General features: G+C 46.0%; 1 protein-coding gene across 3 annotated transcripts in view; it reads right to left on the reverse strand.

The window, feature by feature from the left end:
* Window positions 1-15,073, reverse strand: part of ELMOD3 (ELMO domain containing 3) — a 28,221-nt gene that overhangs the window by 12,636 nt on the left and 512 nt on the right. Inside the window, exons 2-10 of one of the 3 annotated variants that reach the window (XM_070235236.1) lie at window positions 14,632-14,692; window positions 14,017-14,105; window positions 13,359-13,650; window positions 10,327-10,404; window positions 9,768-9,837; window positions 6,438-6,506; window positions 5,363-5,454; window positions 4,022-4,145; window positions 3,632-3,754 (exon numbers count right to left, since the gene is read on the reverse strand). In XM_070235236.1, the coding sequence (XP_070091337.1) occupies window positions 3,632-3,754; window positions 4,022-4,145; window positions 5,363-5,454; window positions 6,438-6,506; window positions 9,768-9,837; window positions 10,327-10,404; window positions 13,359-13,412 (610 nt within the window). In that variant the 5' untranslated portion in view covers window positions 13,413-13,650; window positions 14,017-14,105; window positions 14,632-14,692. The remainder of the gene's footprint in view (window positions 1-3,631; window positions 3,755-4,021; window positions 4,146-5,362; window positions 5,455-6,437; window positions 6,507-9,767; window positions 9,838-10,326; window positions 10,405-13,358; window positions 13,651-14,016; window positions 14,106-14,631; window positions 14,693-15,073) is intronic. The other 2 variants (XM_014731064.3, XM_070235235.1) reach the window with 2 other exon arrangements.

The raw sequence follows: 15,073 nt of genomic DNA on the forward strand, positions 1-15,073 counted from the left end.
AGCTTCAAAGACATGGTTCCCTTCATTACAGGCCGAGTGGGGAGACTGGACTTCCACCTCTGCCTGACTGTAACGAGGTGTCCTTAGCTCCACCAGGGTGGGTCAGAGAAGTGGGGAGCTGGAACTTTTATTTCTCTCTAGTGCTACGGAGGCCCCCACCCCCTCTGAGATGTCAGTGGAGGCTACATGGAAAGAGTAATAAGGCACCTCCACCTCTTCCAGCCAGTGGTATCAGTGGAGGCCAAATGGGGTACCTGGATTTCCACCCCCAGCCAGCAGTAATCAGGTGACATCCCCCTTCCACCACTGGTTTGGTGTCAGAGGATACCTGCTAAAGTAGAAGATTTATGGGGCCGGCCCTGTGGTCGAGTGGTTAAGTTTGTGCGCTCTGTTTCGGCGGCCCAGGGTTTCACTGGTTCGAATCCTGGACGTGGACATGGTACCGCTCATCAGGCCATGCTGAGGTGGCGTTCCACATGCCACAACTAGAAGGACCCACAACTAAAATATACAACTACGACTGGGGAGATTTGGGGAGAAAACGCAGGAAAAAAAAAAGAAGATTGGCAACAGTTGTTAGCTCAGGTGCCAATCTTTAAAAAAATAAATTAATTAAATAAAATAAAATTGAAGATTTAAAGAAGATCCAGAGTGTCATTATGTAATATCCCAAATGTCCAGGATTCAATAAAAAATCATTTGTTACACCAAGAACCAGGAAAATCTTGTTTGACTGAGAAGACAATCAATAGACAGTAACAGTGAGACAACTTAGATGTTGGAATTCTCGGACAAGGATTTTAAAGCAGCCGTTGTAGGCAGAATCATGGCCCCCCAAAGGTCCTCGTCCTAATCCCCAGAACCTATGAATATGTTACACTGCATGGCAGGGGGAATTAAGAGTGTAAGCAGAGTTAAGGTTGCTAATCAGCAGATAGGGAGATTATCCTGGGTTAGCTGTGTGGCCCAAGGTATCAGAACGGTCCTTAAATGTGAAAGAGGGAAATGGAAGCACAGAGTCAGAGAAAGAGATGTGAGGACAGAATCAGGCTCAGAGAGATGCTATGTTTCTGGCTTTGAAGAAGGAGGAATGCAAGTGGCCTCTAGAAGGGGGAAAAGGCAAGGAAATGGATTCTCCCCAGAGTCTCCAAACAGGAACATGGCGCTGCTGCCACCCTAATCCCACCCCAGTGAGACCTGACAGACTTCTGAACCACAGAACTAGAAGATAATAAATTCATGTTGTGGGGCTGGGCCGGTGGCCTAGGGGTTAAGTTTGTGCGCTCCACTTTGGCAGCCCATGGTTGGTGGGTTTGGATCCTGGGTGTGGACCTATACGCCACTCATCAAGCCATGTGGTGGTGGCATCCCACATACAACATAGAAGAAGACTGGCACAGATGTTAGCTCAGTGCCGACTCTCTCAGCAAAAAGTAAAAAAAATTTGTGCTGTTTTAAGCCACTAAATCTGTGGTAATTCATTGCAGCAACAATAGAAAATTACTATAGCAGCTATCATAAAAATGCCTTTGATAAGCAATTACAAATACACTTTGAAAAAATAGAATGTGTCCATAAAGAAATATCAGACATAATAAGGCAGCGCCAAATAGAAAATTCAGAACCGAAAACAAAATAACTAAAATTAAAAACTTGCTGGGTGGGCTCAACAGCAGAATAGAGACAAGAGAGGAAAGAATCAGTAAACTTAAACATGGAAAAATAGAAATTATCCAATCTGTTGAATGACAGGAAAAAACAAAACAAGACAAAATAAACAGAACCTTGGAGATCCCTGAGCTATATCAGAGATCCAAAAAAGGGAAAAGAGCCTCTGGGACCTGTGGAACAGTAACAAAAGATCCAGCATTTGCGTCATCAGAATCCACAAGAGAGGAGAAAGTGTGAGGCTGAAAAAAGCACTTGAAGTAATAATGGCTGAAAATTCACCAAATTTGGCAAAAGACATAAACCTACAGATTCAAGAAGCTGTGCAAACCCCACATAGGCTAAGCCCAGAGAAATCCACTCTAAGACACATCATAGTCAAACTCCTGCAAACTAACGACAACAACAACAAAAAGATCTTAAAAGCAGAGACAGAAAAACAACTCCTTGCTTATCAGGGAGAAATTATTCAAATGACAGCAAATTTCTCGTGAGAAACTGTGCAGCCCAGAAGGAAGGAGCACATTTTCCAAGTGCTGAAAGAGAAGAACCGTCAACCTGGAATTCTATATCCAGAGAGATTATCCTCCAGGAGTGAAGAGGAAATCAAGACCTTCTATCACCAGCAGGCCTGCCTTAGAAAGCGGCTAAAGGAAGTTCTTGAAACAGAAAGGAAATGCTAAGACAAGGAATCTAACCCTGGAATATCAGAAAGGAACAAAGAACAATGGAAAGAGCAAATATATGGGTAAACACAACAGACTTTGTGTCTCCTCTTGAGCTTTTTAAATTGTTTGATGGCTGAAAAAAAAACCGTAACACTGATGTGACTCTCAGTGTACAATGAGGAGAGATTTAAGACAATAATATTATACATGAGATAAACAATATACATTATAGATAGTAAAGGGACTTAAACTTGTCTATACCAAGAGACTACCAATTAATCATGGGTTCATAAAGTTTCTGGGTTTTTTTTAATGGAACTAATTTAAGACTTTGAAACAATTTTTTTTCTTTTTGCAGGGAAAGATTTGCTCTTTGAGCTAAGATCTGTTACCAATCTTTTTGTCCCCAAAGCCCCAGTGCACAGTTGTATATCACAGCTGTAAGTCCCTCTAGTTCTTCCATGTGAGCTGCCACCACAGCATGGCTACTGACAGATGAGTGGTGTGGTTCCACGACCAGGAACTGAACCCAAGCCAGAACCACCCCCAAGTGGGAAGAGTGCTGAACTTTAATCCCTAAACTGGCTCTGAAGTTTCCTTTTTAAATTAAGATATTTTCCTATTCTTTTTTTTTTTCTGCTTTATTTCCCAACCCCCCCCGCCGTACACAGTTGTATATTTTAGTTGCAGATCCTTCTAGTTGTAGGATGTGGGATGCCACCTCAACGTGACCTGACGAGCAGTGCCATGTCCGCGCCCAGGATCCGAACCCTGGGCCGCCGCAGTGGAGCGCGCGAACTTAACCACTTGGCCACAGAGCCGGCCCCTTTTCCTATTCTATACAAATGTAATTTGATACGATTTTGGAAAAAACAGTAGCACAATCCAAAAACAGGTGAAATCATTTTGTTTCAAAAAATAAAATAACACAAAACAAAATTTTCATCAATATTAAAAGAAAAGAGGAAAAAGAAAAAACTAGACTCCAAATCATATCACTCCAATGGTTTCCATCTCACTTAGAGCAAATGTCTTACGAGGACCTGCAAGGCCACAAGTGAACTTTTGGCCTGTCACTGTCTTTCCACTTCAGCCATACTCCTTGCTATTTCTCAAACAGAGTAAGCAAGCTCCACCTCAGGGCCTTTGTATTTGCTGTACCCTCTTCCTGGAATGCTTTCCCCCAGATATCCTGTCTCATGGCGCTGGCTTGACAGGAAGAGGACTCTGGGCTCTCACTCTAGTCCTGGAATCAAGGATCAAGGAAAGGAAGATGAACCATTCCTCTCTCTTACCCTGAAAGCCCAGATCTTCCCAGTGGTCTCCGTGGAGGGCACAGTCAAACCTGGAGCCGGTCAGCTTCTTGTAGATGGTCTGGAGGACTCTGCCATGCACTGGGTCTTGGCTATCCAGGCCACCTGCCCCCAAACACACCCCCATTCTCTGTCAGATTGCCCCTCAGGGGAGGACTGAGTGCTTCTCAGAGAATAGTTCAGCCAAGATAGATCTGGACTGTGCTCAAGACACCCTGTTCTCCCACATTTTTACCCTTCAGCTCTCACGCTCCCCCACAGTGTGGTATATGCAAGACCCCTGGCTTAGCCTCAGCAACAGGGTGGGCAAACAGTGCTCTCTGCGTGACCATATGCGCAGGGCGTGCCTTGCGGCCGCACCTGTGTACTCACACTGAGCAATGGTCAGGACCAAGTCCCTCTCTTCACGGAGGCCCTGGTGGAGCTTTGGAGGCCCGAAGAGGCAGTGCCGGAGGGCAGCAAGCCCAGTCCTTCGAATAGTTGGCTGGATTCTTTTCTGGGGAAGAAGTTGCAGGCAATAGGCAGAGTGCTGGGTTCACCTGCTTTAACGAACTTACCGTCAGGCTCAGTACAGGGGCCGTTCTTGCAGAAAGTAGCTCCCTCCCACTCACTGGCTGGGCCAGCGGAACGGGCGGAAGCTGAGAAGCACCTGCTGACTCTCTGGAGACAGGCTCCTCCAGCTCCCAGGTTCTTTGTAAGCAGAAAGAGACGTTCCTAAACATAGCCGTTATCAGCCAGTTGTCTGCATTTGGTCCTTTAAGCTTTTCCAGAAGTACCTATTCCACTGACTGCCAAGAAGGCTGGAGGCGGCTCGCGGTGGGGACTGCCCCATGTGGTCTGACAGAAACCCACGGTTTCCCAGCAGGGCCGCTTCTACCCTTTCTATGTCTGTCTCTGTCTCGCTCCATAAAGGACATAAATTATGCCGTCCTCTCAGCTTCCAGGATGAGAGAGCCAGCGGGGAGCGGAGTTCAGGGGCCACCTTTAGGAACTAGATACTTCCGAGGGGTAGCTGAAGCCTTCCGTCCCTTCCACATCCAGCCCCTCCTAAAGCACGTCACGCCGACTTCTCACTGCTCAGGTCTTAGACAGTCTGACTGTGGTAGCTTCTGGCTTTCTGGCTCCTATAAACCAACTCAATTCCCGTCTTTGCAGCCTCTCTCTTTTGAACCAGGTTTTAGGTTGAAGATCTGAAATCGCATTCCTCTAAACTTACTCATGGCCACTCAAGATGCCCCAGAAAGCCCGCCAGCTTTTATTTTCCTCAGCGTTCCTTCTTTTTCCAATCCCATATTTTTTAAAATTCCCAAATAACTTCCAGTTCCTTGAGGGAGCGGGAGATCTTCCTACACTGGTCGTGAATTACTCAGCTCTCTGGTCGGGTTGCCTTGCTTCCCCAAGGAACTACCTGGCATTTGATTCCAGACCTCCCCCTCCCTAAGGGGGAGAGCACGGAGCAGCTACACGGACCCCTGGATGACAGGGCCATAAGAGCTCTGGGGGCACAGTCCCAGAAAGGCCACCGGGGCCCTGCACAAAACAACAGTATTTGGATACCCAGGATCCCGTGTCCCAAGATTTCTTAGGTGAGACAGGGCCCTCAACTGGAAGCTTCCATCTTGCTTGCCCAGTGCCCTAACCTGGTGGGAGAGAAACCTGGCTCCTGGAAAGAAGGTGCTCTGCTTGCAACCCCAAACCTCCCTCCTGGCATACCTTGAAGGAGGAGAGGTCCACGGTCTGGAAATGCTGCAGGGCCTCACTGAAGGAGATTAGCTGCCCGGGCTGGTCTGAGCTGGCCTGGCTCCCTGTGGAAAAAGGAAAGACACTCCAGGTAGTCATTCTGTCAGCAAATGTTTCAAGGGCCTGCTGGTTGTCACCTCTAAGCCAAGCACTGACTTCCAGCTGCAAACATCAGACACCTATGGCTCCAACCAGTCCTCCTTCAAGGAGCTCACATTATCTGCTGGGCCAACACCCTTTTTAGACTGGGCTGTTCAGAGGCTTGCTCTGCTAACCTCTGCAGTGAGCAGGGACAGATCTGCCCGGCACGGGGCTCCCTAAATTTCACTCCTCTGTGAGGGGGCAGGCCACTGACTAGAGTAGGTTCCCATGTAGGAGGGTGCCAAGGTTAGTACAGGGGCCTTTCCTAATTTCTACTTTGCCCCTTTCTCACACCCTGTATAGGAATGACCCCCTCTCCATCCTTTGTTATGGTTCACTGAGAATTAACTTAGCAGGTAGCAATATAGGTGATGACTGACACAGTCCACCATAACATCTCTCTAGGAGCTTAAGTGGGGCTCAGTAGATTTGGGTCCTAGTTCTATCCTCCTATAGCTCCTTCCAAACCTCTCAGAAATGGACGTGAGCCAATTTTTACACAGCCCTCAGAGCCTTCCAGCAGATGGTTTCAGCCCCATCTCCAGGGACTTCCTTGTGCAGTGAACAACCTATTCAACCTTACGCAGGTGCCCTGGCTGCCTCCTCCACCCATCTGCTCAGCCTCATCACCCTGCAGAAGCTGACCCTGACCAAGGTCTCCCTGTCTTCTCTGAGGGCTTGGTAGATGGCAGCCCTTTCCCATGGCGTTCATTCCCACTTCCTCCAGAGGCAGAATGTCATCATCTTTGGATTTGGAAAAGATATTTCACTCTATATCACGTAGCTAAAATAAGAACAACCAGGGATTCTGCCTCCTAATCCCAGGGTCACAGAAACATTAGCCACACGTGTGGACGGTGCTGTACTGGTGGCTGGGCTGTGGAGTCAGCACCGTTCCTGCTGTTACCTGTCTCTGGCTGGATGTTGTCCACAGCTTCCCATTCTTCTTGGGCTCTGAGCACCTCTGCACTCACAACTGCAATAGTGAGAAAAGGAGACCCTCTGAGATCTAGGCATGTCTGGATCACTGTCACGGCCCTCACCCTACCTGACTGCCTTGGGTCTTGTCACCTCAGATCCCCTCTTCACACGGCTGCCAGAGGGAGCTTTCAAAAAGGCAGATCTGATATCACTCCCCTGCTCAAAACCCTCCAGAGATTCTCCGTAACTCTCAAGAGAAAACCCAAACACTTCAGCCCAGTGTCTAGTACCTTCACAATCTGGATCCTTCCTACCTCTCCAGCTCTGCCCCAGGGCACAGAGAACTACCTGCAGTTTCTCAGCGCCCCGAGTCTTTGGTGCCTTTGCACAGACTGCTCTCCCTCTGCCGACAGTCAGCACCCTGGTCCTCTCCCCTTCACCTCCAACCCCTGCTGGGGTAGCTCCTTCTCATCCTTCAGTTGACTCTGATATCGGTCTCACCTGGATGCCTTCTTTGACCTCACTAGTTTGGATTTGGAGCCACTTCTCTGGGAGACCCGGACACCCAGTACTTCCCACAATGTTGTCACGGTCTCTCCCACTGCACTGATAGCTACGTGAGGGCAAGTAATCCAGAACCTAGCTCAGTGCCTGACACATGAAAGGTGCTCAACAAACATCTGATGAATGAATGAAAGCACAATAAAAGGGGAAAAAAGCAGAAGAAAAGCAGCAAGATAGGTTCTCTATTGCCACCACACAGCCCTTTTCTCCAAACCACAGCTGTTCACTCTCTAGTCTGAATTGCGAGTGGCATGTCCTGTCGTTGGCTTTCCTCTTTGCCAGAGAACATTCACAAATAATGAGAAGGATGGAGAGACTGCAGTTCAATACCCAAGCCATGATCCCCCGCAGCCCCGGTAGTAAAAGTAGCTTAGGACTGCTCCTCTCCGCCTTGCAGTCTTAGCTGAGGATATCACATGACAATTAACTGTCGTGAAAGTACACTTGCAAATTAAATAAAGTGCTACCAAAACCTCAAAACACTAACAGATAAAGAGAATGAGCAAGTTGCTGGGAAGCAGTAGACGATAGCTGCTGAAAGGCCACCTCTAGAGCCACGTTGCTGGAATATTTCCTCTCCACCGCTTACCAGCTGTATTTTTTTGGCCAAGTTCCTTAACCATCTGTAATCACTCATGGGACTGTTGTGAGAATGATCTATCTCCTTAACTGCTTAGGGGAGTACATGGCCCAAAGGTAAGTGCTCAATACATGTTAGCTGGTATTACTGACACAGTGGTGGGTTTGGGTCTAGTGGGGCAGTGGATAGTGGTAGCAGGTGAGATGCATCCAGGGTCCTGAATGTCTGGACCTCTAGGAAACTCAATCTTGCCAGCCCAGTCTGGGGTAGCAGACACTGAGCCTCAGGACTTCCAAGCTGGATAACTTCAACAGAATACAGAATATTCGACCTTGAATGGCGAAGAAAACAAAACTTACTTCCAGCATGCTGGACCCTTGGGAGATTAAAAGGAGGGACAAAGCGGCTGAACAAAAGGAGTGGAGTGGACAGCACAGTGACTGCTCATCATGACACTGAAGAGGAGCTCCTCGCCTCACCTATGCCCAGCTTTCTTGACTCTTCACCCTTCAGATCCTCATTACATGCAACTTGTCAATCTCACCCACACACCCTCAGCCTCATACAAATTGATGAAATGTTGTGAGTGGGGGCAGAAACCTCACCAGCAAGGGCCTGGGAATTTGCTATGACCGGAGGGAAAGTCAACAGAAAGCACAAGGTCTCAACTAGCAATTGCAGTCTGGTGCCTAAAAACTGGAGACAAACGTGCAATCCACGTAAGAGCATCTCTTTCCTTTCCTCTTGGAACCAGGCAGACTCCTCCTGCATCTGAAGATGATCCTGACATAAATACTATTTTCCCCTTGACCAAGAGAAGAAAATGGAGGCATAACACAGATCTTCAGGATAATAAACACAGCTCACATCAGTACAGTTCTTTTTTTTTCTTTTTTCAACTGCCTCCCTTATTTAGGTTCTCTTCCACTTATTCAGAGAGTAAACAGCATTGCTGCCTTAGTCAGCCTATTAATTTAAATTAGCTGAGAGCAATCTGAAAAAAATTGTAATTATTTAATATGATTAAAAACATCTGGCACATAAATGCCAGTTGTACTGAAATATAAAATATTTTGGCACGAATAAATGTTAAGTTTGTCATGACACGGTAAAGACAAAAGTCCATGAAAGGAAACTTCATAAACCTCCAAAGAATTTTTCTGTTAGAATATTTTTAACAAGCCCCAAATTTCTGGAAATTACATTTTCAGTTTGCAAAATTTAAAGTTAACAATATATACCAACGAGAACTCACTATGACTTACATTCTGTGAGCTAAGCACTTCACACTATCTCATTTAATCCTTATAAAATCCCCATGATACAGGTTCTGATACAATTCCTGTTTCATTTTTTAATTTTTTTTAAGATTGGCACCTGAGCTAACATCTGTTGCCAATCTTCTTTTTTTTTCCTTCTTCTCTCCAAAGCCCCCCAGTACATAGTTGTACATTATACTTGTAAGTCCTTCTTCGTTGTGCTATGTGTGACGCTGCCTCAGCATGGCTTGATGAGCGGTGCCATGTCTGTGCCCAGGATCCAAACTGGAAAAACCCTGGGCTGCCGAAGCAGAGTGCGCGAACTTAACCACTCGGCCACGGGGCCGGCCCCCAATCCCTCTTTTATAGATGAGGAAAGTGAGAGCTGGAAAGGTTAAGGAATGTGCTCAAGGTCATGTAGTGGTGGGTAAGAGAGCCAAGGTTTAAACCAGAGATACCTGACTCCAGAACTGGTGTTTCCTAATTAGTGAATGTGCCTTTCTGTGTAACAAATAAGGAAGTGGAATGAGCTTTAAACATAGTATAGGAAAGAACCAGGTAAAGTAGATAAAATAAGATATGTTTTCAGTCTTTTCATATACACTGTCTTGTTTCATTATCATTATATCTCTCTGAGGATAAAGGAGGTATTAATATTTCCGCTGCAGACACAGAGATTTCATGATTTGCCCAAAGGCACACGGTAAGCCACTAGGAGGGCTAGCAGGGATAGATCAGAACTCAGGTCTTTCAACTCCTGACTCAGGGTAGTTTCTAATTTTCCTTGAAGAATGCTAAATCTATAAAACTGTAGGACAAGTAGTGAGAGAAAGTCAACTGGTGAAAAGTAGATTCATGGGGAGCTCTGAGTTGGGTCCCACCCAGGCTCCAAGGGCCCTGATGGGGACCTTACCGCCTGGCTCCCATCCATCAGCTTCCGCTGTCAGGGCCCGGAGGATGCTGTGGTTCTTCAACTCTGAGATCTGTAGGGGCAGCTGACCTTTAGCGTAATGGCAGAATGCACATCCCCCCATCCACACCAGCACGTCCCACCCGCTGTACTGAATGTCCTTGAAAGGGAGGCCAGAAGGATCTAGTCTTTCTCAGTAGGTCGATTAAAGTCAATCATAAAGAGAGGCAGATGGAAAACTCCAACTATGATGTAGAAGCTGGATGATATGGGGACAAGTATATGCCCTCCTTGAAAAATAAACAAAAATTCACACAGCTCAGTTGAGACTGTGGTGTGCCTTTGGCATTCCCACTAGACTTTACATTCTGCTTCATTATAGGAATTATCTCATTAGATAGAGGTTGTTTTCCATGTCTGCGCCCCACGCCTCCTTCCCCCGAGTATGAGCTCCTGGAGGGCAGGGTCTATGCCATCATGTATCCCGGGGGCCTGGAACCACATAGGAGCATTCAAGAAATGTTTGTAAGGCAGGAGGTACTGGGGTGTGGGTGATACGTACAGGAAGTCCTCTGAAAGCCAGAGGAGCACTGTTGTCTGCGTCATATGGTGGAGAGCACCCAGCACACACGCTTTCAACCTGTAAGACAAACCAGGGTCAACCTCCCAGGCACAAATCAGTCACTCAAAGATGACAGCTTAAATGTTGCACCTTCTCCCAATACCACACACAAAAAATGAACTCCTCACAAGTCACCTACAAGGAATACTATAAGGGAAAACTTCTGTTTCATCTAGTCTTAAGAAAAACCTCAAAAAGTTTAGTTAATGTTATCTCAAAAACCTTATACAGATGTCTTGGCTCTGCTAAAGGTCTCAGGGCTCTGAGGAAGCAGAGTTCAGCGCCGGCGGTTTCCTCACTTCGGGACTTTCTGCTCAGCCAAATTTTCCCCTTATTAGAGCTTCACAAAACCACTTGACCAACTTTTTGCAACTCATATCATCAACACAGGACTAATTTTCCTAATATGTTAAAAAAAAATCCTATGCATCAGTAAGGGAAAAAAACCCCAACCTAGTAGAAAAATTGGCATGGATATGGACACCTTACACAAAAGGAAATATAAATCATTCTTAAACATATGAAAAAGTGTTCAACCTTACTCATAATAAGAGAAATGCCAAATAAATGTCTGAGAATGTTTTCACTTATCATATTATCAAAGATCAAAAAGTATGATAACACTCTGTGTTGGCTCAAGTGCCAAGTGTTAGAACACCCTGGAGAATAAATGGTAACCGCTTCTAGAGCTTGACAATACCTGATAAACTCACACGTGCTTTGCACATTTTGGGCCTGGGTAGCAGCACTAGCCTATGTGTCCTTTAAACCATGTGTCCTTAAGGCTCCTTGTCTGAGCTACATGCCAGCACTCACAATGATAACAGCCCTGGGCTTGGCCAACCCAGCTGTTTTCTCATGGAAGAGTTAGCACAAAGACCCTCGCAGTCTGAGAGAACACAGATGCCCTCTAGGGGGGGCTCTGGTCCTTGGAACGCAGGTCATACAGGGATGACCCCCCTTGGCAAGCACACAGCTTTTGTTCCTCTGCCTACTCAAGCAAGCTTCTCTCAGGGAGCCGTAGCGGTGTCCATTTCTGTCCAGTCGGCCACCACTGGACCTTCCCTGTAAGTAACTCCCATTAAACCCATATGTCTCGTTCGCTGTCTCTGGGTCTTTTCTTTGGTCTCTCGGCAACCTATCCCACACTACTCCCCCAGATGGGCATGTGGTGGACCAGCCTGCAATTGCATTCATGCACAAAATGACACACAGTGTCATTCACAGAAGCACTGTTTATAATAACAAAAGGCTAGAAAGACCCTAAATGTCCACTAAAGGACTAATTAAACAAATTAAAGCATACCCACTTAATGAGCTGCTATATAGCCATAAAGAAGATTAAGAAAGTGCTTTATGGACAACATGGAACAATCTTCATGATACATTAAGTGAAAAAGCAAAGGGCAAACTATACACTATTTTATGTATATCATATATATATAATAGTGTATACACTATTTTAACATTTGATTTTTAAAAAATACATAAACCTATTTGCTTGTCTCTGCAGAGACTATTTCCAGAATTATACCCAAAGAAATAGTAACTTTGCCTCCAGCAGGAAAACTGGGTGGCTGGGGGACAAGGGTGAGAGGCAGTTTTTTCCACCATATGTACACCCTCTGTACTTTTTGGAGGTTCAACCATGTGAATGTGCTGTTTTCTCTAAAATAAATAAAAGAAAAAATAACAATTAAAAGAAAATAACTATAAAGGAATCATCGCTTATGTCAAGGCCCTGGAATGCTAGATTATTCCGTTACTCTAATCCCTCCTACATATTTTTGCCAACTGACAAACACTTCTTAAACACAGCTTTGATTTCTTTATGCCCTGGATGCAAGAATGGATCCCTAAACACACCACAGCTGAGCTCACTCCTCCATAACTGGCCTCACGATGTCTAAGCACTATTATTTCTCACACTGGCTTCAGTTCCTCTCGCCTCCATCCCTTGGGCCGTGTGGTTTTCCTTCAGAATACACCACCTCCACCTGCTCTGTGTCCTCTGGCCCCTTTGAGATCAGTTCCATCTCCTTAAGGTGGCCTACCTTACCAACTGGGCTACAATGGTCTCTCGCCTCTGTAAGTCCTATAGCCCTTCTGTATGCAGTACAAGTTCCTCTGCAAAACGCCTATCTCCCCACTCAGACTCTGCTGCTTTGAGCCAGGAATCTTCTCTTACACTTCTTTTCAATTTCCCACACCCATTAGTACTAGGCACAAAATCTGTCCTCATCTTTTCTCATGATGTTCTCATACGTTCCTATGGTGATTAGCCATGCTGACCAACTCCCTGCAGCAGTCTGTGTACTCAGGACTCATTTCATCGTGCCTTTCCCTCTCCAGTTCAGACCCTTCCAGCATCCAAAGACCTCCCTCTGGAAGAACAGTTCGCCTGTCTTAGTATACTGAACAAAACCTTCCTGGATTCCCAAAGCAAAGGCTTTGTCCCAGTTCTGGGCACTGGAACCCACAGGCTCCACTCAAGACCCTTTCTGAGCAAGGTAGTGAGACAGGTAAGGAATGCAGAGTCAGTTCCCAGGCTCACACAAAGACACATCTCATTAAACATAGAGCCCTGAGGACAATCAGGTCAAAGCAAAGCATGTATTTGACAGAGAAAAGGTCAGTAAGCTAAACAACTCAATTGACGAAACACAAATCTCTTGCCAGAATCTTCATTGACATCCCCCTCCCACTCGAGCAAATCCAAACCAAAGTTCTACGACCCACTTGGAAAGCCAATTGACCCAGAGATGAAGAGAAGATTCTTCTACTAGAAGCAAGAGAACAATAATGAGCATTTTCCTAAACATTTCTAAAGCCTCACATTCTCTTGCCAACTATCTATTGCCGATATCTGGCAACTATCTCTTGCCAATAATAGGAATTGTTATTACTATTTTTTTTATTAATGATATATCCCAAACCAACATCTTCTTTCCCAAATAGAAGTGCTTGCTTACCTGTCCGTCTCTTAATTCTTTTTCATTATGGAAAGAGCAAGATTTTTCATTCATGACTCAAAATCATTTGTTCCAGTGAGCTTTGACCTTGGGCTCAGAAAGGCGTTTAAAAATAAAGTCTGAGGTTAGAAGCTACGGGGGGAGCCAGAGATCCGACTGCTCTACCTTTGCCTTCCTTCTTGGTAGTCATTCAGACTAAGGGCAAGAAAACAGTCCCTTTGTGCCATCACCAGCATGTAGGAGGTTTCTGCGAGTACTGAAAGAAGTCCCTGAGGTCTCTGAAGCCTCAGCCCTGCAAAAAAAACAAAACAAAACAAAAACTGGTTTCATCATTCAGTTATGCCTCTGTTGAGAAAAATTGTCTTTAAAAATCTTTAAGCAGGGGCCTTCCCCGTGGCCGAGTGGTTAAGTTCGTGCGCTCTGCTTTGGTGGCCCAGGGTTTCGCCCGTTTGGATCCTGGGCACAGACATGGCACTGCTCATCAGGCCATGTTGAGGTGGCATCCCACATGCCACAACTAGAAGGGCCGACAATTAAAAATATACAACTGTGTACCGGGGGCTTTGGGGAGAAAAAGGAGAAATAAAATCTTAAAAAAAAATCTTTAAGCAGCTGTAAATTTATTCTTAATAAATAAGTAGCTTAAGCAAATGCCTACCTCTTACTACTCATGCCATTGGATGGAAAGAAGGGACGCTTCAGGAGTCTGGGGGCTGGGTTCTCAGTGTCCAGAAGGCAGGAGTACTACTGTAGGGGGTGGGGTCCATTTCTGATAATGAAGTTACTGGGATCTGGGGCAGCTCATGAAAGGGGTGGCACCTTGGCTGGTGGTCTTGGCTGAAGTGCTTAGGCTTTGCTTAGGTCTCTGACACAGGTTGGGTATGGGGGCGCTTCTAATACTAGACTTGGGCCTATGATGGTAGAAACTCAAAAGCAACACAATGCCTACTCTTCCTCAGTTATCACCAATATTGTACACGGGGCAGTTACCTAGACAGTTTGGCTACCTCGAAGTCTTTCATCTCAAGTTGTCCACTTCAGGGAAAGGGCTAGACAAGCCCATACCTCCTCATGTCATCTGGGGCCTCAGCATCTACTTCTGCTTTCGTTCCCTCCTCTTTGACCTCCATGACAGCCTGTGACAAAACACTCCCACATGACCCAACCTTGGGAAGATGACAGGCTGGGATAAGAACAGCAATCTCAGGAGGGCTCTTCTGTTACTGTGCATGAAATGAATCAAGCAGGGTAGAAGTATGACTCCCTTACACACCTGCTAGTGCCTCCGTTCTGGGTGGAGCACTGCTGGGGGCTTCAACAGGCACAGTTACTACCTGAGTCAGAGAAAGAACAGAGCAAAAACTCCGTCAAGCAGGCAAGTACTCGAAGTTACTTCATAACTCCTACCAATACTAGGCAAGTTTCTTGTAGTTGGGCCTGACAAAACAGCCTTCCTATAAAGACGGATCCTTTCCAAATCCAGCCTTTAGGGTGCAACCACTTTAGGCAAGGAGCTACATTAAGGGGTATGATTTTCCAACAGTTTGCTGGAGCTTAAACTCTCTGAACAGGTATTTAATTTAGAAACCGGGTCAATAAATACAAAGGTGCACATAGGTATAACGGTCCTTCTCTGATCCTTTGATCAAGCCCGTGGCTGGGCGGCTCCCGGTCCTCTCACAGCGCCCTCAGGCGCGGGGGCGGGGGGTGTTGCC

This window comes from Equus caballus, chromosome 15, assembly GCF_041296265.1.
Source record: "Equus caballus isolate H_3958 breed thoroughbred chromosome 15, TB-T2T, whole genome shotgun sequence".
Taxonomy (NCBI): domain Eukaryota; kingdom Metazoa; phylum Chordata; class Mammalia; order Perissodactyla; family Equidae; genus Equus; species Equus caballus.